The 27,891-nt window shown below is 38.7% G+C and overlaps 1 protein-coding gene across 1 annotated transcript in view; it reads left to right on the plus strand.

Annotated features, from left to right (window-relative positions):
• Window positions 1-1,310: 1,310 nt before the first annotated feature.
• Window positions 1,311-27,891, plus strand: part of FBN2 (fibrillin 2) — a 145,803-nt gene continuing 119,222 nt past the window's right edge. Inside the window, exons 1-6 of the mRNA XM_083352573.1 lie at window positions 1,311-1,574; window positions 3,968-4,050; window positions 8,478-8,576; window positions 12,406-12,501; window positions 17,125-17,220; window positions 24,960-25,157. Coding sequence (XP_083208699.1) covers window positions 1,348-1,574; window positions 3,968-4,050; window positions 8,478-8,576; window positions 12,406-12,501; window positions 17,125-17,220; window positions 24,960-25,157 — 799 coding nt within the window. The 5' untranslated portion in view covers window positions 1,311-1,347. The remainder of the gene's footprint in view (window positions 1,575-3,967; window positions 4,051-8,477; window positions 8,577-12,405; window positions 12,502-17,124; window positions 17,221-24,959; window positions 25,158-27,891) is intronic.

The raw sequence follows: 27,891 nt of genomic DNA on the forward strand, positions 1-27,891 counted from the left end.
TGCTGGCTGAGGAATTCTGGGAGTTGAAGTCCACAAGTCACAAAAGGGCCAAGTTTGAAGACCCCTGGCGTAGCCTAAATATATTTCTTTCAAACTCAGGAAGTGAAAGGCAACGCAACTTTTACTGGCAATCAACCCGATCCGTCTTCTTGTTTTTAATGGCAGTTGTTAGCCGAGGGTCAAAAAAAAAAGGAATTGCGATAGGAAACGGCGGCAGCGGGTGAAAAGCCTCCTTCGTTGGGTACAAAGAGGATGCCAAGAGCCACCGGAGAAGGCACAACCATGTGGTGGTACTCCTGGGACGAAGGGACTGATTGACTGGCGCCCACCTCCTCCTCCTCCGTCAGTTTTCTCCAGCGCCCCCTTCCCAACTTCCCGGCCCCCAGCTCCTTCTCTCTCTCCTCTCGGCTTCCAAAACTTTCCCCCTCCTTCAGCCAATTACCAGCGCCGCGCGGGCTTTCCTTCTCCATCCTCCACCCCTACCCGACTCTCGGCGCCCCCTTGGCGCAGCCTCCCGCCAGCCTCCAGTGGGCTCCTTTCCCACGTGTTTGGCGCGCCGCCGCCGCTGCTCTCCGCTGACAGGCAGGCCGTCGCCTCCCCCTTGCCCTTTCTTTCCTCCCTCTCCGAGCCGCGCTTTCCTCCTCCTCCCCTCATTCTTCTTGCCGCGCACCGGATCGCCGCCTTTCCGAGCTACTCGGGCGGCAGCGGCGTAGCAGGAGTCCCTGCGTTTTTATTATTATTTTTTTATTATTATTATTTTTGGTCCCCGGGTTCGCCGTCCGGATGAAGTTGGCTTGCGTGCGCTGTCGTCATTAATAACTTAAATGTTGTTTTTTTTTTGAGGCAGAAACCCTCCTTTTTGTTTCTTTTTTTTTTCTTTGCAAAGAATCATTTCGGCCCCCTGAGGATCCTTTTCAGTTAGTGTAAAAAGACTGGTTCCGAAAACGTTTCCCGCCTTCCTCCCCTTTTCCTTTCCCTCCCCCTCCCCGGTCTCCCCCCTCCCCGACAGAAACTGGAAGCCTCACTTGTTGCTCTGACCAGGGGTTTGTGTGTGTGTGTGTGTGCGCGCGTGTGTGAAATTTGCGAGCTTTCCAGTTGCTCAGGAGGAAAAAAAGGGGGGAGGGGGGGAGGAAGATGCTTCGTGGAAGGCGAGCAGCAGTGCCCTTGACCGCCGCGACCCGCCGGGCGTCTCGCTGAGGGGGACGAGGGCCAGCAGCAGGAGCGACGCTCGCCTCGCCGAGGAGGGCAGCGGGCGAGGAGGAGCAGCAGCAGCAGCAGCAGCGGACGCTCCCCCTAGGAACAAGTCGGACTCGGTGCCGACCCCCTCAGGAATTCCTGCCGTCCGCGATGGGGAGACGGCGGGCGCTTTGCCTGCAGCCTTACTTCCTTTGGCTGGGGTGCGTGGCGCTCTGGGCGCACGGATCCGCTGGGCAGCAGCGGCAGGGTCGTCCGGCGGAGGGTGCAGAAAATAGCCGCTACTCTATCTCGGGGAGCCTGGAAGGAGGCACAGCGGCCGCCGCCGCCGCCGCCGCCAACCGCGTCCGCAGGAGAGGCCAGCCGGACGTGCTCAGGGGGTAGGAAAGCAACCTTTGCTCGCACCCACGTCCGCCACAGGTAGGCCTGTTTCCTGCAGACAGCAGTGGAGGTAGGATAAACCGACGCCTGGATGGGATCACTACAGACGGCAGGTAGGGGATGGGCATGCTGTGATGTGCCTTCCTAGGGATTAAATCGACTAATCCCGGATCAAAAGTGAGGGGACGAAGACCTGGAGTCTACCTGCCCTTCTTGGCTCTGCTGCTGCTGTGCGCAGGAATTTCTTGGCTCTGCTGTCACCCTTCCGCTTAATGTGAGCCTCCATCTCTGAAAGGGTCGTCTGAAGTGGTACAATTCAGCCACAGGTTTTCTTCCTCAGCTGCTGTTGGAGGAAAAATAGGCCAGGGGGGGTATAATTACACAACAGAAATTATGCGGTGAACCACATCTTTCAAGTTTAGATAATCAACTATATGGGCCTTAATATCTGAAGGTAACTCACAGATAAAATGATGCTGTCATTTTTTCTGTTTCTGTAACACCTACAACTAGCCATCCACAATACTAATATCAAAATAGCGCAGGTATTAATTTTGTTCCTCCTTAAGCTCCTTGTGACATAAATTGTAGTATAGACAGACACTTTCTCCTTAGTCCCTTATGGCCTGCAAACTTTACTACCTCTAAAAATTACAGAATTCCAGTTTACTCAGTCTCGTTTCATTCATCTATTTCCACTTTTCCAAAACTTTTCTTTAACTTTTCGTAGCTTTGGGCTGGTAATTCTGCTTTAAATACAATGACCATATTTATTTTTAACCATGTAGCCTGTTGGCCATTGACCAACTTTGTGTTTCAGGTATATCCTTATTGGCTAAAATGCCATTTCAAGATTGTAGCCTTTAAAGACACAGCATACTATTTTATGCTTATTTTATCCTTAAAGAGTAAAGCAGTCCTGAAATAGTTACAGACTTACAGTTCATAAGCCTGTTTTGACGTCATTTTTCTGCCAATATTTTTTATTTCTAAACCCATTGTCTTTGATTTGATTATTATCCTGTTCAAGATCATAGCTAGGCCTACATGATGCAGGAATGTCTATGTACCTAACTACCTCAGCAGCCTGTGTCCAAGCAATTCATTTACCCACAGGTGGCATCAATTCTAGGACAAAACCAAATTGTTTAAAATACACTTCCACCTTGCTTCTCTAACAAATCTGTATATCCAAAACTGAATTGCACTTAGGTTTTAAACAGTTAATTGTTTGAAGTATTGCCATAACATTGGCAACACTCCGTATTTGTGTGATTTTATGAAAGAATCCTAATCATTAAAAATAATTATTTCCTCCTTATTTCACTGTTTCATAGAATTACATACAATAAGCCCAATTCCTTGTTTTAAAAGTACTTAAAGTAGAAAGCTTGCTCACATGTTTAAATTGGAAATTCCGTATATAATTTCCTTTACTTTATTCCTGTTTGCTTGTTGTGTTCATTTTAATTATGTTACAACAGCCACTCCTTTGTTTTACTTGTTTTCTCAGGTAAAGTGCATCATACCTTAATATATTCCCTTTATAAACTTTTAATCTAAATACTTGGCAAGTATCTCAGTTTTCTTTTTGAACACTGCAATGTGTCCTTTCCCATATTTATAGTTGTTATTCTTTTAAATTTTAATGGTTGGTCCTTGTGGGAAAGTTTTCACGTGCCTTGAGGGTCTGGTGTAAAAATAAAACAAAAACCAACTGAGGGGTCCTTGGTGCTCCCTGAGTTAGTTGTTTTCTTGCAGATGTTTCATTACCCAAACTAGGTAACATCATCAGTTACTTTTCTAAAAGCCAGTTGAAAAAACAATTGGCTTTTAGAAAAGTAAACATATATAATGTGATACTAAGAACAGTGCCAAATGTAGCAGACGTTATCAAGTTTTAAAGGGTTTTGGTATAGTAAAGTTGAAGAAACATTTCAGTTAAAACCTGATAAAGATACATGCTTTTTCAAATTTAAGGGGAGAAACACAAGTGCCAATATGTGACAAATCCTTTCCATTTTAAGTCCTTGTAATGGCATATTTGTATACCAGTGGGATATACACTGTAATTCTTTCTCTTAAGATAGAAATGTTATGTCAGATGTCTCTGATGTTTCACTCTTAATAAAAATTATGCATGAATTTGTCCATTGTTCACTACTCACAGTATGGTTTAAAATACAAAGCTCATGGCTCATCTCCCCCTTTTTTCGTGCTAAGAAGCAGGTTATTAATTTTTTTAAAGGATTTGTAGGAAACTTTTGTTTAGCAATATAAAACCTATATGATTTTGTCTTGCCAATAATTTTTTTATTCTATGGAGCAAATATTTGAATGGCTGTTCCAAATGACATGTGTTTTTGTGTATGTATTTGTTTGCATGCAACAGACCAAATGTATGTGGCTCCAGGTTCCACTCCTACTGTTGCCCTGGATGGAAAACACTCCCCGGGGGAAATCAGTGTATTGTTCGTAAGTGTTCTGGTTTCAGAGTTTGCAATATTGATTTTTTAACAGATACTTACATTTAAACAAAAATATGCATTTACACTACAATAGTTGAATGGCTAATTTTAGGCTTCACCTTGGAATTTAAGAAATAGCAATTGCTTGACAGTTTTTAAATCAAAATACTATAGTTAAATTAATTTGATAAAAACTCATTTTTTGAAATTCATAAATAATATAGTGCACAAATAATATGAATTATTTAGGATATTTGTATTTTTGTTGTACTTAAGTTATAATAGATTTAGATTAGATGTGACAAGTATTTTAATAGCTTAGCAATCTTGTTTGGTCAATATTATCTTTGTCCTGAGAAATGTGATTATTGATTTGTCTTGGCAAATGGAATTGAGTTGCGCTCTGGGATTCACCAAGCCAGACCTCTTGAGATCAGCTTTCAGCTCTAGAACATTTGAAAAATGATAAAAAGTCTTGGGCAAAACCAGGACAGAATATTTTTGATATTTGATTCTGATTTTTCTGTTTATGTACTATCTATAGATCAGCGTTTTCCAACCTTAGGAACTTGAAGATGCGTGGACTTCAACTCCCAGAATTCCCCAGCCAGCATAGCTGGCTGGGGAATTCTGGGAGTTGAAGTCCACGCATCTTCAAGTTCCTAAGGTTGGAAAACGCTGCTATAGATGATATAGAAATTATATCTATTTGGGGGTAAATTGGATTTTATATATTAGCAGTGAAATCCTATGTATGTTTATTTACAAGTAATTCTTATTAAATACAATAGGGCTTATGCCTGAGGGGCAAACCATGGAGTATATTAAATTATGAATATGTGGTTGCTCTCCTTTTTTAAAAAAAAATTAAATGCAATGAATTGACTTAGATCAAGGCCATTGCATGGGTTGAGGGAACTTTTTCCCACAGCTACCTTTACTCCTCTCATGGAGATTAAAATAGAAGACTCCCTTGGTTCCTGTGGAACTTCTCACCTCCATGTGTGCATATACAAAAGTGAATTTTCAGAAATGTAGAGTTTGAGAAGATTAGTCTTTTTATATGGTGCTATTTTCTGTTTGAGAAATAAAAATCCCAAAGGCATTTGTCGGCTACCCAATTAACACATTGTATAATTAGCCTGCTTTTGTGGTTCATTGTTGTTGTGGTTATCAGAAAGGCCTACCAGTTATTTCACCCAATATAATAACAGTTCATGAAGCATATACTAAACTCATATACTACAACATCCTAATATTATCCTAAATCAAATATCTAACAATTACACGTGTACAGTTGTGCATTAATCCCAAAGAACCTTACAATGTCAGTCAATATAAGAGATCCATTACCAGGAAAGGAAAAGATACAGCCCAGTGCAATGCCACATAATAGCCTCTAATCTACTAAAAGTGCTCTCCATCTTAAGCTGTGTTCATCTGCTTGCATCCTATCATCCCACTTTAGTTTCTCATTCCCCTTCAGGCATCTGGGTATGCTTCAAAAGAAAGTGTCTCAAAGGTGCTTTTTCAAGAGGCAACTGGACTTTCTTTGTTTTTTTCCTTGAAGACATTTCTCATCCAAGAAGGTTGTTGGATGAGAAGCAAAATACCATCAAGGAAAAAACCAAGAAAGTCCAGTTGCCTCTTGAAAAAGCACCTTTGGGACATCCATGGCCTGGATGACTGAGAATCTCCATAGGCATTCAGAAGAAGGTATTGAACACCAAGTATTGAACACCAATTGTTTTTTTCTAACAATACTTCTAGATCCTACCTCTGGAGGCAGGTTGTTCCACTGGTTAATTGTTCTAACTGTCAGGAAGTTTCTCCTTAGTTCTAGGTTGCTTCTCTCCTTGACTAGTTTCCATCCGTTGCTTCTTGTCCTGCCTTCAGGTGCTTTGGAGAATAGCTTGACTCCCTCTTCTTTGTGGTAGCCCCTGAGATATTGGAACACTGCTATCATGTCACCCCTCACCCTTCTCTTCATTAAACTACACATACCCAATTCCAGCAACCGTTCCCTATATGTTTTAGCCTCCAGCCCCCTAATCATCTTTGTTGCTCTTCTCTGTACCCTTTCTAGAGTCTCAACATCTTTTTTACATCGTGGTGACCAAAACTGGATGCAGTATTCCAGGTGTGGCCTTACCAAAGCATTGTAAAGTAGTATTAGTACTTCACTTGATCTTGATTCTATCCCTCTGTTAATGAAGCCTAGCACTGTGTTGGCTTTTTTGGCAGCTGCAGCACACTGCTGGTTCATATTGAAGTGATTGTCTACTAAGACTCCGAGATCCCTCTCACAGTTACTACTATTGAGCAAGGTACCACGTATACTATACCTCTGCATTTGATTTTTCCTGCCTAAATGTAGAACCTTACTTTTTTCACCATTGAATTTCATTTTGTTAGATAGTGCCCAGTGTTCGAGTCTGTCCAGATCCTTCTGTATCTTAAGCCTATCTTCTGGAGTGTTGCCTATTCCTGCCAGATTGGTGTCGTCTGCAAATTTGATGAGTTTCCCATCTATCCCTTCATCCAAATCGTTAATGAAGATATTGAAGAGCACTGGGCCCAGAACAGAGCCCTGGGGCACCCCACTACACACTTCCTTCCATGTAGATGTGGTTCCATTGAGGACCACACGCTGAGTACGGCCTGTCAGCCAGCTACGAATCCATCTGGTGGTAATGCTATCTAACCCACATTTTTCTATCTTATCAAGTAGTAGGTTGTGATCTACTTTATCAAATGCCTTACTGAAGTCCAAGTAAATTATATCTACAGCATTCCTCTGGTCCACTAGTTTTGTCACTTGGTCAAAGAATGTAATAAGATTTGTCTGGCATGATCTGTTTTTGACAAACCCATGTTGACTTTTAGTGATGACTTTGTTTGCATCAAGGTGTTCGCTGATTTGTTGTTTGATTATCTTTTCCAGAATCTTCCCAGGTATGGAGGTCAGGCTGATAGGTCTGTAGTTTCCTGGATCTATTTTTTCCCCTTTTTTGAAGATGGGAACTACATCAGCTCTCTTCCAGTCCTCTGGTAGTTCCCCAGTGCTCCAGGATCTTTGAAAAATATAGTTCAGTGGTTCTGACATCACGTCTGCCAGTTCCTTGAGAATCTTGGGGTGTAATCCATCTGGTCCTGGTGATTTGAACTCGTCTAGGCTGGACAGGTGCTCACTTACCATTTTCTTGCCTATCTTAACTTGCGTTTTTATTCTGTTTTTTATGGCACTGATTTGGGTAGGTTGGACTGTTTTTTCCCTTTGTGTAAAGACAGATGCAAAAAACGAATTAAATAGTTCTGCTTTCTCCCTATTGCTTGTCACCTTCTTGCCACTTTCCCCCACTAATGGACCAATCATTTCCTTAACTTTTTTCTTGTTTTTTATATGTTGAAAGAAGCATTTTTTGTTATTTTTGACTTTGGTCACAAGCCTTAGTTCATTTTGAGCCTTAGCTTTCTTCACTTCATCTTTGCAGGCTTGGGCTATTTCCTGATATTCTGACTTAGTTATGTGCCCCTCTTTCCAATTCTTATACTTGTCCTTTTTATCTTTCAATTTATCAGAGAGTTCTTTATGCAGCCATGCTGGTTTCTTTTGAGAGCTGTTATTTTTCTTCTTTGTTGGTATTGTACTAGACTGGGCCTTTATTATCTCACTTCAAAATTTCCCAAGCTTCTTGAGTTGTTTTCCCCTTTAGGATTCTCATCCATGGAATCTTTCCCAAGCCCTCTCTAAGTTTATTGAAATTAGCTCTCTTAAAGTCCAAGACTCTAGTTTGACTGTGTTGTATTGCTTGTGCCTCCAGAATGTTGAATTCCAATATTGCATTAATATATCAAATTAACAATCATGAGTTTGTGTGGAGAAATAGAACTAGAATTCAGATAAAAGGGAACTGGTTTCAGTTGTCTTGCCCTTTCATATCATACTTCTGATAGAAATATTTCTCTTGTGAAGGTGTTCAGTGGGAAACTTCCATTGCTTATCAGGGATTACAGTAGCATCTTAGGATGGCTTATTTGTAGACGTCCCTTTTTTGCTGATCCCCATATCTCCCATTCACATATTATTTTGAGAGTAAAAACTCTATTTTTATCCATATAGATGATCTAGATGATATTGATTTCTATACTGACTTTGTAATACATATATATAGTTTGCACAGAGTAGAATTTTGTGTGCTTTGTCCCATAGTGAACATTGTAAAGATATTGAATGAAGACTGTTGTTGTCATTCTGTTTGCTGGAACAATAAATAAATTATAAATGAAAGCAAAATAATAAAAATTCCTGATTTAGTTTCAATATATAGGAAAATGCCTACATCCCATAGTTTTGAAACTTTTAAACATGTTTTTATTGTTTGTTGAACAATGTAATATTGGATGTCATCTAATATATAATTTTTTCCATAGCAATTTGTAGAAATAGTTGTGGCGATGGATTTTGTTCTCGTCCTAATATGTGCACTTGCTCCAATGGACAGATATTACCAAGCTGTGGACCAAAATCTAGTAAGGCTTGAATAGCATCCTTTTCATTTTATTATATGTAATGAAGATATTTGCTGTTTAAGTTTAGAGGGATTGCATTTACTCTGGAATTGGGTTTAAAAATAGATAAATAGTAAATCCAGTTATCATCTTTTGAAAGTTCTGGTATCTGTCTAGAGATTTCCTACCCTGCAGTTGTTCACAGATCATGCTGGGTCAGGATATAATATTAGTTTATTGAAAATTTTAAATAGCTATGTTTGTACTGTATGGTACTCATTAAATTATGATTGAGATTGTGGATTCAAAACAATGTAGTATGTAAACATGGATGAACATGGTCTGATTCTAATTCTAATTTCACTGATTACCTAGTTTCTTTCCACATCTGTATGTTTGATTGTAAAGAACCATTGCAACCATTGTTGACTTTGCCTATGTTTAACTACCAAAATATTAGGGCTGTGCAAAGTTTCAAACACATACTTTGTTTTGATAGCTTGTATGAAGCACCCTTTTGAAGTTATTTCATGAAGGACTATATCCCCTTCCCCCTTCTTAAAGCAAAGTGAAGTAAAATATCCACATAGTTTTTCTTCCTGTTGTTTTGAACCCATTCATTTTTTGCTTAAAAATATCCCATTGTTTTACTGCATTTTTATATTGGTTTATAATTTTTATGAGCCACATTGTGGGAAAAGTCTTTTTGATTGAAAAATAAGATATCAACTGTGTTATGTGGTAAATAACTAAAATATGTAACTTGTATATGTAAAATAGCAATAACATGAATTTAGATGTATGTTGGAATGAAGTTAATTGAAAGATTAAAGTGGAAATTAATTGAAATCAGATTGATAGAGTTTTAAAATAAAATGAGTGTAATAAAGATAAAAAAGCTTCAAAGCATTACTAGAGAACCAATTAGAGATGTTTAGAGATCAAGGTAATGTAGTCAAAGGAAAGTGGAGGAAACCATATTCTAAATATAGAAGAAAAAATATTGTTGGGTTGAGTTTATTAATACAGAATTCAGACACCCTATGTATTATTTTGGCAAAGAAATGAAACATTGAAACAGCATTTGAGGAGCAAGGAAATAGATGAAGCATGCGTGTGTGCTGATGAAGAGTAAGAAAATTACATTAATAGGAAAGAGTAAGAGTAAGACAAAGACATTAATAGGAAAACTGCACAAAAAATCTGAATTAGATAGTCCTCAAAATTATATGTACAGTAGCATTTATAAAGAAGCATTTATTTATTTACATTCTGCCTCTATTGTTTTTATAAATAACTCAAGGCATAGAACATTTAATTTAATTTAATTTAATAACATTTATATACCGTCCTTCTCCCTGAGGACTCAGGGCGGTTCACAGGGCAGAATAAAATAGCAAATACAAACATTAAAAGATGATTAAACAATTGCCCTAATTAAAAACAATAGAAGTACAGTTCTAAAAAATTAAAATTAAAAGACCAAAAATAAAACAACCCCACCGATCCCCATCAGGCTAGGCCAGCTTGTACAAACAAAAATGTCTTGAGATCGCGACGAAAGGAGCGAAGATCGGGCGCCATCCGGAGCTCTACCGGTAGCTGATTCCACAGCTCCGGAGCGCCCACAGAGAAGGATCTCCCCCTGGGGGCCACCAATCGACATTCTCTGATCGGTGGCACCCTGAGGAGGCCCTCTCTGTGGGAACGCACAGGGCGCAGGGAGCTTGATGCCGGCAGCAGATGTTCCCTGAGGTACTCCGGCCCCATGCCATGGAGGGCTTTAAACACCGTTACCAGTACCTTGAATCTCACCCGGAAGACAACTGGCAACCAATGCAGCTCACGGAGCAGAGGTGTAATGTGGGAGTATCGGGAGACTCCCAACACCACTCTCGCGGCTGCATTCTGTACCAGTTGGAGCTTCCGGGTGGTCCTCAAGGGCAGCCCCATGTAGAGAGCGTTGCAGTAGTCCAGACGAGAGGACACGAGCGCATGAGTGACCGTGCACAAATCATCCCGGCTAAGATAGGGCCGCAACTGGCGCACCAGGCGAACCTGGGCGAAGGCCCCCCTAGTCACAGCTCCTATGTGATCTTCTAAGGTGAGCCGTGAATCTAGGAGGACACCCAAGTTGCGAGCCCTATCTACGGGGGGTAATAGTTCACCCCCCATAGCCAGAGGTGGAATGTCCGAATAAACCCGGGATGAAGGTATGCAAAGCCACTCAGTCTTGTCGGGGTTGAGTTGAAGTCTGTTCCTCCCCATCCAGACCCGAACCGCCTCCAGGCAACGGGACATCACGTTGAGGGCATCACTGGGGTGGTTTGGGGTCGAAAAGAAAAGTTGGGTATCATCAGCGTACTGATGATACCCAACTCCAAAGCCACGAATGATCTCACCCAGCGGCTTCATGTAGATGTTGAACAGGAGAGGCGAGAGGACCGACCCCTGAGGAACTCCACAAATGAGAGACCTCGCGGTCGACCTCTGCCCCCCTGCCAACACCGACTGCGAACGTCCCAAGAGATAGGAGGAGAACCACTGTAAAACTGTGCCTCCCACTCCCAATCCCCTGAGACGCCGCAGCAAGATACCATGGTCGATGGTATCGAAAGCCGCCGAGAGGTCTAATAGGACTAGAACAGAGGAATGCCCTCTGTCCCGAGCCCTCCAGAGATCATTCACCAGCGCGACCAATGCCGTCTCCGTGCTGTGCCCGGGCCTGAAACCCGATTGGTAAGGGTCTAGATAATGCGCTTCATCCAGGACCAGAGGGAGCTGATGCGCCACCACACTCTCAACAACCTTCGCAAGAAAGCGGAGGTTGGAGACAGGACGAAAGTTGTTCAATACAGCTGGGTCCAGGGCAGGCTTCTTGAGGAGAGGCCTCACCACCGCCTCCTTCAAGACGGCGGGGAAGATACCCTCACTCAAAGAAGCCGATATAACTGCCTGGAACCAGCTGCGTGTCCTCTCCCGGGCTGCATAAACCAGCCAGGAAGGGCACGGGTCCAATAAACATGTGGTGGTGCTCAGCCTCCCCATGATCCTGTCCACTTCCTCCGGAGTCACAGAATCAAACTCCTCCCAGGTGATATCGACAAGACCACCCGTGTCCTGATCGTCAGACTCTGCCCAGTCAGAGTCCAGACCGGTCCGAATCCGAGCGATTTTGTCCGACAGATGTTGGTTAAACTCCTCGGCACGACCCTGCAAGGGATCCTCCCTCACCTCCTGATTTAGGAGGGAGCGAGTCACCCTAAACAGGGCGGCCGGGCGATTATCTGCGGACGCGATAAGGGTGGCGAAGTGGTTAGACCTCGCCTCCCTTATCGCAGCGAGATAAGACCTAATGTAGGCTCTTAGTCGCAATCGGTCGGATTCGGATCTCGGCTGGACCTCCAACCGCTCTCTACATAATGCTCCTTCTTCTTCCTATTTTCCCCACAACATAAACCCTTTGAGGTGGATTTCAGTGACTGGCCCAAAGTCATCCAGCAGGCTTTCATGGCTAAGGCAGGAATGGAACTCACAGTCTCCTGATTTCTAGCCTGGTGCTTTAATTACTAACTATGGGTCACTTATATTAGAACCATAAATCAGTTTAAAGTGAAACCTTAAGCCACAAAATGCTAAAATTGTTATATATGTTACCTAGCCTGGTAATGAAAAGTTCAGAAACCAACCCACAAGCTCGGAGAATGTTATATGTTATATATTTTATGTGATGTATTTTAGTGGCATGTTATGTCTACGTTACTGCCATTATTTCCCAAAGTTTGTGTCTTTTGCTATCTAATATAAAATGACAATTTAAGCACAACTAATTGTCTGCATTTTGCTGTAGTACAACAGTGTAACGTCAGATGTCTGAATGGTGGTACCTGTCTAGATGACCAATGCCAGTGTCAAAAAGGATATATTGGCACTTACTGTGGGCAACGTAAGTAGATGTTTGGCAGCCATGAGTTATTTGAATGATTCCTGTCATGGATGTAGCATAGGTGTTGCATAGTCTTTGATATTTTTCAGTAGCTGCTATTTCATCTGGATATGGGGATTGTGAATTCAGTGCATTTTTTGCCTATTAGGTTCAGGGATGGTCATGAACAAAACATGCATTATATAGATAGGGTAGTTACAGGGAAGACATATTTCTCTTAGAGAGCTGTAATTATTATAAAGATAGTACAGAGATGTAACTATAAGTAGTAACAGTATTAATTAGTTTAAGCACCATTAGATTTGTGAAGTAAAGTACTGTCAGTAAGCAGGAACGTTTTGAATGAATTTTTACATTTCAAGGAGTTGTTGAGTAAGCAGATTTTTTTAGTTTATATGTAAAAACAATAACATTGTTATATATTTTGCATTTTATGTATGTATTTCATCTTAATTTCTGCTGTTCACTTCAAACACTACAGCCTTGCTTGTTATCAAGTTCACATTCTGGTGTTTTTCAGAATAATGATCTTGGAAATAAGCCCTGATGGTTTGGTTCTATCAATATGGCACTGTAAAGTCTATCTAATAGGCTTTTCCTTTGGGAAAGATTTGGCATGTGAATTGTATTAAAATACCCCAAATGTTAAGCTTACGGCAGTGGGGGATGGAACTGGTTTTTAAATCAAAGGCTTGATTTTGTTCCTGAAAAAAAAAGCAATTAATGGTTTAGTGTTGTTGGTAATTTGTTCCTTAGTTATAAGAATGGAAATATAAGATGAAAGAAAAATACAGTTATCTATTTCTTGTCTCGGAAGATCCTGTATCATGTTTTTCATATCCGTTGCTCTTTTTTCAGCCTTCTTTCTTTCCTTTTCCTAGGCATAATATTTGTATTCCCACTTGTTTTATTTTAGTTGTTTCATGCTATGTTCCTCTACTAGTTCCTTGGTTCTGATTAAACTGCACTTCATTACATTCAGTTTCCCACTGTTGTATCCTATTTTTGCTCTTTTCAGTTGGAGTACCATTTCTTTTTTTAAAAAAAATGTACCAAAATTGCATAAATATGGTCTTGTCATTAATTTAATTTACTAAATTGATTATGACCTTTTATACCAAAGGTTCCCTACCTGTGAGCCACAGCCCACTATCAGGCCGTGGCCTGCTGGCCATCAGGCCACGGAACAGGCTGGGCAATGCATGCATGTGTGCGCGCACTCACTCCCACTTGTGCTAGCGCTGCCTCTGCTATGAAAACGGGGTGCTGTGTGGCGGAAACTGAGCAGTGTAGCACCTGCGTGGCAAAAACGAGGCAGTACTAGTGAGTGTCACGCGGGTGATAACATTGCCCTGTTTGCATCGCACATGCTCGTGGCCCTGTTTTGTGTGCGCACACGTGTGCACGTAAATTGCTTCCCCCTCCCTTTCCCTCTGATCCAGGTTGGAGACCTCTGTTCTACACTATTAGACAGGACAGCTTGCAGAATTCTCAAAAAGCTTAACAGTTAAAAACATATATAAAAAGAGCGCCCAGACTAAATCAACCAGAACAATAAACCATACAATACAACAAGGGCCCCACATATGCATTAACAAAAACATTAACCCAGGCCTGGGAACAGAGCCAGCTCTTATGGGCTTTGTGGACTCCAAGGAGATTATTTAAGGGAAGAGAACTCAGTTAGGAATGAATATGGTTTATCTTTAAAATTTTGTTACAGTGGTGGTACAGGAGAATGGGATATCCTCAAGAAGGGTATGACTGATTAAAATGAGATCAGGATAAAATTACACTGTAACATTTTGTGGCAAGTCCCATTTGGAGTCATTGAATTTCAGTTCACAAGAATTTGGAGAGATACTCTTTAGATTATGACAATATAGTTATTTGTTCAGTTGCTGCCATAGTTCACTGTCCTACTATATATAAAAAAAATTGCATGGTAATTACTGAACAGCAATATTTCATTTAATGTAAGGTAAAGTAAGGAAAACCTGATATACACACATGCATAAATGCATACATACATACATATATGTTTACTTGAAATAATAGTTTCTGCTACATTGTTTCTTGACTCTTTCCATGCTTAAATCCCCCCCCCTACTTATCTTGTCCTTTTTGGCACAAGAGAATGAATGCTTTCAATAGCTGACCATATGCTGTTGGAGCCTTTAGTTGGGAAAATGGCCTAATATACTCAAACCAAATAACCTTTAGCTTTTTCTTAAGGAAATTATTAACTTCTTATAAATGTAGTTTTGTAACAGTGAAATACAACTATTATGTATGCATCATTTTTTCATACTTTGTACAATATTAGAGCAATTGTGCATACTGCAGTGAAGGAATAATTTTGAATTTATAGGAAAGTATTATCTTTTTTCAAAATCTCTTAGAATACAACATATGTCTACTATAGAAGTAATACAAATTTGTCTAGTTCTGTTATTCAAGTTTAAATAAGCTAACATATATATACACTTGGGGGAAAAAACTGATGCCTGTTCAAAACTTGTATTTTTTAAAATTCGCACAATTACCCAGACTATGGTGAATGTCTGTGAATGAAAATGTGTTGACCATTTTACCAGTGGTTGCTACATATACGTTGGACTGTTTGTAAGTCTATGTTTTTAGACTTCTGAATAGTCATTAGTCTTACTCACTCTTGCTTTGGAAGATTTTGTCTTAGTTATTAATGAATACATTGTGCCAATAAGAGAAGAAAGGTATTTATTATATATTTTATATAATAAATATAATATTTTTATTATATTTATTATATTTATTATAAAATATAATAAATATAATAAAAATATTTATTATATTTTATATTTTTAACTTGGGCATTAATTTAATTATTTTTTAATGTTTGTATTGGTGTTTATATTTATGCCCTGTGAACCGCCCTGAGTCCCTTTGGGAGAAGGGCGGTATAAAAATCTCAATAAATTAAATTAAATTAATTAAATTAATTATCCATTCATGACAACAGTTTTTCAGGTTGATTAGCATATTATAGAAGAGTAAATATATTAACACAATACAGTAAGCTATAAAATATACTTATTTTATTAGTAGATAACCAGTTGAATAAATGAAGCATTAAAATAATGCAATCACCGTGATACAAAAACATGAAATAAAATATATAAATGCAACTATCCAAGTGTATAGTATAGACAGTATAATTTTTCACTCACTTTTTACAAGCACTTTTTTACAGATGAGATACATAATCTCAAGGTTTTGTAGCCTCATAACATTATATGAACCTTGATAGAAATATCTTTAAGCTGTTGCCATTATTTTTTCAACATTGTAGATGAATTATGTTGCTTTTTTCACATTTTGATCTTTTCAACACAATCTTTTCCTTAGTTCTCTCACTTTGAGTATTACTTGTCTCCTCTAACTATCTGGATCTATGGTTTTTTTCTGCTTCTTTTCCCAGACACTGTGGCACTGCAAACAAATGTCATGTCCCCTGAGATGTCTAGATCTGCAAGAGAAGGGAGTGGGTTCTGCTGAATATAAATGCTTGTTTTCTTAGAGGCCAGGTCAAAAATCTTAGGGAATATAGAAAGCATAACAAATGGTGCTTTAATCATTGTATGGTAGAAATTCTTACTTCAGACAGATGTGTGAAATTCATTATTACAGAAAATTCTTTCAGGCTGTACTTGGCACATGTAATTTCTAATATTTTATATTTAAAAAGTGATATATTTGAATATGATTTTCAGTGAAACTGTATTTTGACATTTTAATATTGAAAACAGAATATTTTAATGTAGCATAACATTCATTTCTTTCTTTTTTGCTACAATTAATGATTGGTTTAAAACTGTCTTCCTCCACTTTTCTTTGACTAACTAACCTTGAGTAAGTAATGCCATTTACCTAAATGTTTTTAAGGCATTGTGTTCATGTTTTGTGTTTAGGTTTTCAATATCTATATAACAGTCAAATACCTTCCAATTTCTCCAGCAGTAATGTATGATCTTTATTCTTTCAAAGCTTTAGGCACAATTTATATAACTAAACTTATCATTAAAGCAATTGAGTTCCACCCACCCATACTTCAGAGCAGTTGGTGATTACTTTTCCCTTAAGGAAGTGATGCTTAGTGTGAGTGGACAGAAAGCCGTGGTAATCCATTAATTGCTTTTTTTCCATTTGTCCCAAATTAAAATTGTAGGGACAATAACATCTGCCAGTCATCTTAAAGTGGTCATGAAGAGGAACCTTAATTTAGGTATTCCTCAAAAATCCATTTTACATTTTCAGTTACGTCTTGTCAGCATGTACTGCAAATGACACTTGTATTGGTTGACGGCAAGTACGAGGTATTGTAGCATACTTTGGACTCATCAGTGAAGCTGTGTTATCTAGTGGGATCCAGGAATCATCCCTTTTCTATTGCAGCACCTTTCCTCTGGAATGAGAACTGACCAGTGACCTAGATGGCTCCCAATCTGATAATGTTCAAGAATTAAAGACTTGGCAAAGAATTTAAGCCTTGTCCTAGGCTTAAAATTGTATGATTTAGCTAACTGATTAATTAATACAGGCAAATTTTCCTAATTCATTTTAATATTTTTATTCAAAACACAGCTGTCTGTGAACATGGATGCCAGAATGGAGGTCGCTGCATTGGGCCCAATCGTTGTGCATGTGTATATGGATTCACAGGCCCTCAATGTGAAAGAGGTAAGAACTACAGCATTAAAATGAAATGTACCCAAAATGTGAATGTTTCCCACTAATGTTTCCCATTAGTGCTAAATAAGAGCTATGAGGAACTAAATAAGAGCCGTGATGACTTTTTGCAACCTTCTGATAAGCAAAGTCAATGGGAAAGCCAATTCACTTAATAACCATGTTACTAACTTAACAACTGCAGTGATTCACTTAACATGTGTAGCAAGAAAAGTCATAAAATGGGGCAAAATCCACCTAGCCAATATGCCATTTAGCAACAAAAATTTTGGGCTCAGTTGAGGACTACTTGTATTATAACTGAATCAGAACTCTTTGTGCTTGGTTAGTTTATGGTTCATTGTATTGTGCCCCATGCAGCAATCCAAACTACCGTATTTTCCGGCGTATAAGATGACTTTTGAACCCCTGAAAATCACCTCAAAAGTTGGGGGGTCGTCTTATACGCCGGGTCGTCTTATATGCCGGAAAATACGGTAAAAAATTCCTGACAAATGATTACTTATGCTTGAAGATATCTTTCTGGGGAGCACAACTCAATTTTTGTATAATTGATTCCAGTGCTGAATTTCTCTTGCTACCAGAAAGTCTTTCATCCTGTTCAAATGGAATCTGCTTTTTTGCAGTAAGTTAAGTCTGCAGTTTCACATATTATATTCCAGGATAATAAAGAAGAGGTCTTAGCTTTTTGTGACATTCCTTGAATAGTGTTATCATGCACCATAAATATTCCTAGTCCATCAATTTCTCTTAAGAGAATTTAATGTATGGTCTCCTGATGGTTTCTATTCCCATTCTCTGAAATAGTTTCAGTTTGTCTGAATTCTCCTTAATAATATGGTCTTCAAACTGATGATTTAATGTAGAGTCTTATCAATATAGAACAGACATGTCAAACACAAGGCCCGGGGGCCGGATCTGGCCCGCAAAGTGGTTTCATGCGGCCCATGAAGCCATCCTGGAAACAGTGAGGGAACGGCCCCCACTGCCTTGGCCCTGGCCCAGAGACCCTCCTTCTTCCAGAGACCCCCAGATCTGTCCCACTCCTGCCCAGGCCCCCATAGGCACCCTTGATGCCAACGATGTAGAGCTGGCCACGCCCACCCAGTAGACCATATGTACTCTAGCCATGCCCACCCAGTAGGCCATGCCCACCCAGGCCACACCCACACGGCCCCCTGAGGGCAACCGCAATGCTGATCAAATTGAGTTTGACACCCCTGATATAGAATAAAGTAGATGCAAATTAGAATTCTCTAAATACAACCAAAATCGGCATTTGCCTCTTTTTGTGCTCTGTTCATTTATACTTAGTTTCATAATCAATTATTGTTCTGAGATCTTTTTCAAAATAACTTTTGTAAAGCTAGCTATTACCTGTTCCATGCTTATTATTTGATTTCTGTTTTTTACACGGATAATTTTATAGTGTTGACTGCCAAATTTCATTCTACTGTTTTCAGTCTTATTTCTCTTCAAAATTGGTTATTGAATTCTATTTGTCTTCTACCATCTAACACCCAATATTGTGTTAACTGCAAATTTTGTAACTGTTTTTATCTCATCTAAATATAGGTAATCCTCAACTTACAACCACAATTGAGCCCAAAATTTATGTTGCTAAGTGAGACATTTGTTAAGTGAATTTTGCCTCATTTCACTACTTTTCTTGTCACAATGTTAAGTGAATCACTGCAACTGTTAATTTAGTAACACAGTTGATAAGTGAATCTGGCTTCCCCATTGATTTTGATTGACATGACCCCAGGACACTGTAACCATCATAAATATGTGTCAATTGCCCAGTGTCTAAATTTTTAACACATGACTATGGGAATGCTGCAATTTTTGTAAATGTGAAAAGCAGTCATGTCACTTTTTTCAGTCCCATTGTAACTTTGAACAGTCGTTAAACAAACTGTTGTAAGTCAAAGATTACCTGTAATTAATAAAAATGTTGACTGTTAAAAGCCAAATACTAGACGTTGTAGTATCCTTCTTGATTATCTCCCCTCAGTTTATTTATCCATATATGCATTTCACCAATTCCTTTTGGTTCAGTGTTAAAAGAAACAATTATGCTATACTTTTGAACATATTTTTGAGTGAATTATACAGTCACTTATTTGTCATTCTTAATAAATTTTTCCTTCCCTTCATTACCTTGTTCTACCCTGCCCTGGTGTTTGTTGAGCCAACAAGAGGCTAGATGAAGTTTTATTGTACTCCAAACTGGGTTATTTCAGGGAGGGGGTTCATAGTTCAAGTAAAAAAAGGCTGTGTGTTATTCTAGATGGTTGAGAGGTTTCTTAAAGTCAATCATGGCAATGGTTTTCCTTATAGTTGGTCCTCATTTCCATAGTCAGTGTTAAAAATCCTACACCATACCAAACCAAAGAAAAACCCAGCTACATTTGTTCCAATTATGTTACTGTAAAGTCAACAGAAGATTGGGAGGCTCATATCTATGTTAGCAAAACTCTTCATTGATACATCTTTGGGATTAAAAAAAGGAAAATTGCTACATGCTGACAGAAGGGAATTTTGTCCTCACTCTAATTCTTTACAACCAGCATATCTTTGAATTACGTTTGCAGTCTTACTAAGTTGCAAAGAAGAGTGGTATGTCTGGTAATGAAGTTGAACAATAATTTGTGCATTATCCTAAGGAAAGATGTATGTTTTAGATGAAGGATCCCCAACCCCCGGCCTGTGGACTGGCACCAGTCCATGGGCCCCAGGAACCAGTCCGTGCAAGTGAGTGAAGCCCCATCCATGCATGTGTGGGATCCAGGCAGTTCGTGAAACCACGCTCTCCCGGTCTGTAGAAAAATTGCCCTCCACAGAACTGGTGCCTTGCACCCTAAAGACTAGAGGCCACTGTTTTAGATTACACAAAGCAGAGAAGCTAAGTGCTAAACAGACAGTAAATCTATGCTGGTAACTTAACTATATTATCATAATTCAGTAATGTACATTGAAATGTGTACAGTATAATTTTGTATATTTTATAAGATGCTCTGTTTACTTCTTAATATCTGTATTGAGAATTGTAAATTTAAATAATTTATCATACCAACATTTTTGTGTTCTATTTAAATTTTGAACTTATGTATTTTATAAGGTAATTGGAATTAAGTATTTTACTTAATACATAATATATGTAGTTTTCTTTCACGATAGCCTCTAGAACACGGTGTCAAACTCGCCACATCATGTGATGTGTCACAGCGTATCGTGACTTTTTTTGCATTGCCAGAGCTGGGGTGGGCGTGGCCTCCGTATGATGCAATTGGCTTACGGGCCGGCAGTTTGACAACCCTGCTCTAGAATGATAAAGCATGACTGCTTATACAACTATCTTGGTTTCCAGGCTGAAGACAGAAGGGTAAAAAGTAACTAATCATTGAAATTATTACAATATATTTGTCATGCTACAAGAAAGTAGTTTTCTGGGGACTTTCCTAGGTCTAATTTTCTATATAAATATTTATATTTATATTACTTATTGAACTGTTGGCTGTGGAATAAAAGACGTAGATTCTGCTTCTTTAGAATAAAACCTAGAACAAAATGGAAATATTCTTTTTAAACAAAATGTATCTTATAAATATAAATTTATAAGGTGTAAATTTCATTTAAATCATGAGAAAACACAAAAGATAATGACATTTTTTAAAATTTGCTTGGGAAAGTGAAGGTTTTAAATGGGTGCCATAAAGATTGTAATAGAGATGCCAGATACATTTCTTTAGGGAAGACATTCCACAAGTGGGAAGTCACCCTCAAAAGCTTTTTCTTTAGTTGTTTCTTGGCTTGTTTTCAGTAAGGAAGACTGTGTCCAAATGTCAGCCTTTTCTTGCATTTACTTATATTGGCTGCTTATGCTTCAGTATAATTCATCCCAGCTATGTATAAGTCACCATATACACCCCAATACAATCATTAAAGGTTGTGCAATATTTCTTTATCATTTTGTTTTCCCAATGCTTGTGAGCATATATACTCTCTATGTGTGTGTTTCTATGTATCATTTTTAAATAAATAGGATTTTCTGAATTTAAAATACAGATATTCAGTAGCCTTTATTGACTTTTCTACTCATAACATATATTTTATCAAAATAACTTATGTTTTAACAAAATGAAGGAAACTGTATTTCACAATAAATATTTAAGAACTGTACATGAACATAGTTTAATGAGTAAAATAATTATCCTTCTGCGACAATGTCACAACCTAGAATTTCTAGAAAACAAAGGCTTGAACTTGCCACATTTTTGTTCCTCAAGTTCTATTATCTATATCCATAATTATTGAATGAATGAATGAATGAATGAACCTTTATTGTCAAAGTACAACCATGTATACATTGAGATTGGCTGAGCCAATTATTTATTTATAATCCTCTAATCATCTTTATTTATCTTCTGTAAAGCGATCCCACTCCTTATGATAAAACTGAGGAGAGTGCTTAGTGGGGTCTGCACAAGTTGAGTAGAGTAAAATGTCCTATTATTTTGAAATTATATACACACACACACACACACACACACACACACACACACACATCATGTACCTATGTTTTAATACAGCCTAAACTGATTTCCATTTTCACAACCATATTGCTGATTCATAATATATTTACTATAGTTCTGAGATCCTTGTCACAAATAATATTGTTAAGCCTTTTCACAATAGGTCACAGCTTTCAAATCCTAGATTTCTATGCTTCCAAGAAAATAGTGTCACATTTGGCCAATGGTGATTTTATTATTATTTTTTTTATTGCCATATATTGACTCTTGGAATTGATCAGTATTGTGAGGAGCCTTTTTTCAATTCTTCTGGCTTTTGTCCTTTATGGTTTGTTTATTTTGACAGATGGACACAAAGAGTTCCAGTCAGAACCCTTCCTTTCCCCTAATCAGTTTTACATATGGACAAAATATGTTGTTATTAGCTGCGAAGTCGTGTCCAACCCATCGCAACCCTATGGACAACGTTCCTCCAGGCCTTCCTGTCCTCTACCATCTTCTGGAGTCCATTTAAGCTCACACCTACTGCTTCAGTGACTCCATCCAGCCACCTCATTCTCTGTCGTCCCCTTCTTCTATTGCCCTCAATCTTTCCCAGCATTAGGCTCTTCTCCAGTGAGTCCTTCCTTCTCATTAGGTGGCCAAAGTATTTGAGTTTTAGCTTCAGGATCTGGCCTTCTAAAGAGCAGTCAGGGTTGATCTCCTCTAGGACTGACTGGTTTGATGGCCTTGCAGTCCAAGGGACTCACAGGAGTCTTCTCCAGCACCATAGTTCAAAGGCCTCAATTCTTTGGTGCTCAGCCTTTTTTATGATCCAACTTTCGCTGCCATACATTGCAACTGGGAAGACCATAGCCTTGACTATAAGCACTTTTGTTGACAGGGTGATGTCTCTGCTTTTTAGTGTGCTGTCTAGATTTGCCATGGCTTTCCTCCCCAGGAGCAAGCGTCTTTTAATTTCTTGGCTACAGTCCCCATCTGTGGTGATCTTGGAGCCCAGGAAAATAAAATCTCTCACTACCTCCATTTCTTCCCCATCTATTTGCCAGGAATTGAGAGGGCCGGATGCCACGATCTTGGTTTTCTTAATGTTAAGTTTCAACCCAAGTTTTGCACTCTCCTTCTTCACCCACAGCAAGAGGCTCTTTAGTTCTTCACTTTCTGCCATTGGAGACAAAATATATATTCCTTAAGTTCGAGGGATAACCAGCAGAGTAAGTTATAAGACATACGTGTGAGTGCTACCCAGAGTTGCTGCATTAAATAAAGCACTATCTAGTTAAAAAGTCAGTATTTTTTGCGACCCAGGTGGTCAAGGCAAGACAGGCCTCTAAAGAGTTCTTTATTTCTCTTAAACAGCGTTCCAGCCAATGGCCCTCCAATAACTGGTCAGGGTCCACTCTCACACTATCCTGAAAACAGACACCCCCAGTCCCGCAAACAACAGCCTCTATAATACAAGGAAAGCCCACAGAGTAGGAGCGCGCTCACAGGACAAGATCCAGGGTTCCAAATCCAATCCACCAGGCAGGGTCCAGGCACGAGAAGACAAGAAAACAGGTCCCAGAAAAGAAGCAATTCCAAAGCCCCAGTGGAGCAAAGTCCAAACGTAGGCCACAAGAGAAGGGCGGAGGCCAAAACAAAATGTGAAGAGCAATTTTCCAAGTAAGGCAAGGCAAACAGCAACAGGCACGAGTAAAAGCCAGGGGAGGGTAAGCCAAAGCAAACAATTGTTCCTGGCAAAGACTAACTCCCCACAGCTTCTCCTTAAGTTACTCCCCTCCAGGTGTTCCTTGTGAGGAGGGGTGGGGCGACCTCTTCCTGAGCAGCCTTGCAGCCTTTCTCTGGGCTTGCCTATGCTCCACTCTCCTTGCCCTTGGATCGAGTGCAGTAGGCAGCTGTTCCTTCTCCAAGGAGATTGGCTGCCTGTCAGGATGACTGCCAGTCAGTAGCCAATCCTCCCCTGTGACTGTGCAGGCAGGCAGCTCTCTGTCTGGTGGACCACCTCCCCCAATGCCTGAGCGGCCCAGGACAGCATCGTCCTCAGCCCCTGGCGTGCTTTCCCTGTCAGATGGTCCCAGCTCCAACTCTTCCTCCTCGTCCTCCGAACCAGACTCTGAGGGGGCCATGACATAAATTGTCAGTATACTAGTATACTAACTAGTATACTAACTAGTTCCCAACTATAACTTACATTGCTATCTTTTTCCAAAATTTTACAGTTACAAAACTTTAATATATTATTTTTAAAAATGTATATTTCAGTATAGTTTTTCAAATGAAAAGCTAAAGAGAATAATGTTAGGAAATCACAGTCACATCCTCAGCTTACCAGGACTCTCTATGGAACTTTACAAGTCTTGACACTTAGCTAGTTATTCAAAGATAAATGCAGATTATTCCAATGGTATCATTCAGTAAAATAAATAACCACCAAAATGGGAAATTCAGACTGAATAACCCAATCTGATAATGTGACCTTCAGTTTATTATAAGCTTAACCATGGGAGATATGATCCTGGGAAATATATCCATGGAGGAGAATGTATTTCCTTATGTTATTAACTGAATTTAACTCTTTTTAAAAACAAGAATAGGATAGAAGGTTAAAATAATCTAATTATAACTGTAAAACAGATTTTCTCCTTTAATTACACAAGTAAAGATATAATCCTTTATTTGTTAAATTTGTGGTCTTGCAAATATTTGAATAATATTATGGCTATACTGTATTTTTCACCCTCAGGTGATAACTTTTTGCACATGGTCATTTTCTCAAATACCTTCTTTATCTGGATTATCTTTAATCTGCTTACATTTGTGTGTATTTTCTGAAAATTAAAAAAATAAAAAGCAACATTCTGAAATTTGGCATACTGTAAATTGTATAATATCTATCATAATAGGATATTTTATAGTAGAGATTTTTATTAAATTCTATTATTTGAAAAGATAGACAAGGTATGCTAAGACTAGAGTTTCAGTTTAATTTTTTGGTGGTTATGAAAATATATTATAAAACCCCCATGCCCTTGGACCTTAGAGATCAGTGGTTTATTGGGAAAAGAGCATTAATGGGGAACAGATTATTGCATCAGATAACAGAACTAGATTGAAAAATTCTTGTGTGTTTAAACAGATGGGATGGAGGAACACTGCCTGTGCATTAAACTGTTTCCTTTTAATTTCCAGATTATAGAACAGGCCCTTGTTTTATTCAAGTCAACAATCAGATGTGTCAAGGTCAGCTAGCTGGTATTGTTTGCACAAAGACACTTTGTTGTGCAACTATTGGACGTGCGTGGGGCCATCCTTGTGAAATGTGCCCTGCTCAACCCCAACCATGTCGTCGTGGTTTCATTCCAAACATCCGCACTGGAGCATGTCAAGGTGAGCAAAGTAAAGTTTACTAACATTAAACATTTCCCTGCTGTGAAATATCTTAGAATAAATTATTCAAGCCAGATGAAATTTATTCCTTTGTGTACACATTTACTGTATGTTCAAAATAGCAAATATTTGTCCAAGTATCCAAATAGTTACTACGTTGCATTATGTTACAATGAAATTAATGTCTTTGGGAAAGAATGAAATTAGATCCACATACTACGAAGAAAACATAAAGCAAAAAGAACTGTATTGTGCATTTGTTAATTATGGTACAGGTTTAATTTCTACAGTAAAAAGTGCAGTTTTCTTGGATATTAATTATTAGGGATGTTAAAATGTTACAAATTCAAATGATTCATTTCATGTTTTACCTATGTTTTTGAGTTTGAACCAACTTTTTGCATTTGAATAGATTGTCTCAATCATTTTAGATAAGCTTCAACTCTATTGAATTTCTAAAATTAGGAAACTGGAGCAACTATTTTGAACTTAAAATAGGTTTTTATTTTCTTTTAAGCAGTTTGAAATAGAACATTACACTTGTATCAGAGTAGTTCATGTTCTCTTAAGTAAGTAAGATAGATGGGCAAATTAAAAGATGATTCCTTAGTGAAATTTACTATGCAATCATAACTCCATTATTATTATTATTATTATTATTATTATTATTATTATTATTATTATTATTATTATTAGCCTTAACAGGGCTAAAAAGTCCAACACAGATATTGTCCCTTTGAGGAATATTTTTTGCTATATTTTATTCTAAACATAACAGCAAATACAGGGTAGCAAATGACTGCTTATTTATAAGGTTAACAAATGCCTATCACTAGTGAAGAATGTTGTCATTTCAAGAAAAAGGCAAATCAGTAGGATTCCACAGATATTATTCCCTTTTAAGTGCATCATTAATACTATCACAGGATAGCATAATATTTGGCAGACTTAACTAGCAGTGATTAGAACTAGTAGTAGATGAATATTAATTTATTTATATCATACCTCTATTATTTTTATAAATAACTCAAGGCAGTGGTGGGATTCAAATATGTGAACAACCGGTTTTCTGTGTGGATGCCACTTCTGGAAGTCCATTCTGGGTCTGGGCAACAAAAAATTAGCTACGGGTTCTGCTGAAGTGGTGCGAACCGGCTGAATCCCACCACTGACTCAAGGGGGGGAGAACATTTCTTAACATTCTTCCTCCTCCTATTTTCCCCACAACAACCCTGTGAGGTGAGTTGGGCTGAGGGAGAGTGACTGGCCCAAAGTCACGCAGCTGCTTTCATTCCTAAGGCAGGACCAGAGCTCAGTCTTTCAGTTTCTGCCTTAATACAGTACTAGACCAAACTGACTTCTATATAAAATGTGGCATATTCTTTTGCTTTATGTTTTGACAGGATATTTTTAATCTGTTCTTTAACATTACTACTACTGTACAATTTAACATACATGAAGCTCCTAGTACCAACCCCCCCCAATTATTTGTGGTTTGTTTTGCTATTCTGAATGACTATAGAGCATTCTTTCATTTTAAAATATTATCATAATAAAAGTGTTACAAGGTTAATGATTATTGAACATAAAGACCATGTTCAACAAATTGGAAAGGAGAACTGCAAACATATTTACAGTATATCTACATGAATAAGTCGTAACAAATGGTAAATTTTTTTAAAAGATTTTAAATCTTTCTTGATTTTAGGAGTGGAGTTGGCAGTGGAGGTACAGAAGAGAGCAACACAAAACTCCCTTATTTGTGTAATATAGTTATATGTCTCAAATGCTTTAGACCAGGCAGGCCAAACTCGCGACGTCACGTGATGTCGCATGACGTATAGCGACTTTTCCCCCATTGCTGGCAATGGGGTGGGCGTGGTTTCGGTGTGACGTATCCGGCCTGTGGGCCGGCAGTTTGACATGCCTGCTTTACCCAGTGAGACCCAACAAACCTAAACGTATAATAACAAATAAAAGCATTTTGGAAAATATACACATTAGAAATTTCTTAAAATATGTAGTAGCCCATACTGAGTAATACCATTTCTTTTCAGTTTATATCAATGATTTTGTATTTAACTAAGAAGTACATTATTAATTAATATTCTAATCTTTGTCAGACTCCTAAAGCTAATTTCTCTAACACAATCTGATTGTGGAAAACATGATACTCTCTACCAGAGTATTTTAGGAAAAACGAAGTCTAGAAATTACATGTATTGAGCTGATGATAAGTAGGAACAGAATGCCATACTTTGCAGTTGATCATAAAATTGATATACTGGTACTCAGATTATAATTAGTCTGAGATCCACTCCCAAATAAGCCACGCCTATAGATAGTAATCAAGAATATGGAAACATGCATCCAATCATTACAGAGAATGTTCAGTTAGGAAAATTACTGAACCTGAGTGGTATAAGAAGAAAATGTGATATCTCTAGAAGATAGTACAAAAAGCTGAAATCTAATTGCCCCCTATGGCAGCTTGCCTTCCCCTGATCTCCGCACTCCTTACCTGGAACTCCCACCCCTTCCTGCTTAAATACCCATGAATCTTGCTGCTACAGTGATAACCAGAACTGCTTGGGATTGCTGTTGCTAAACAATACAGTCATGTGATATTGCGCTTTGCTACTGCATTGCTAAGTGATGGCTATCCTGGTCCAAATTGCTGTCTTAACCAGAGGGCTAGTTGTATTTATAAAAATGGAAAATATTTCAATTTCTT

This window comes from Vipera ursinii, assembly GCF_947247035.1.
Source record: "Vipera ursinii genome assembly, chromosome: 2".
NCBI classification, from domain to species: domain Eukaryota; kingdom Metazoa; phylum Chordata; class Lepidosauria; order Squamata; family Viperidae; genus Vipera; species Vipera ursinii.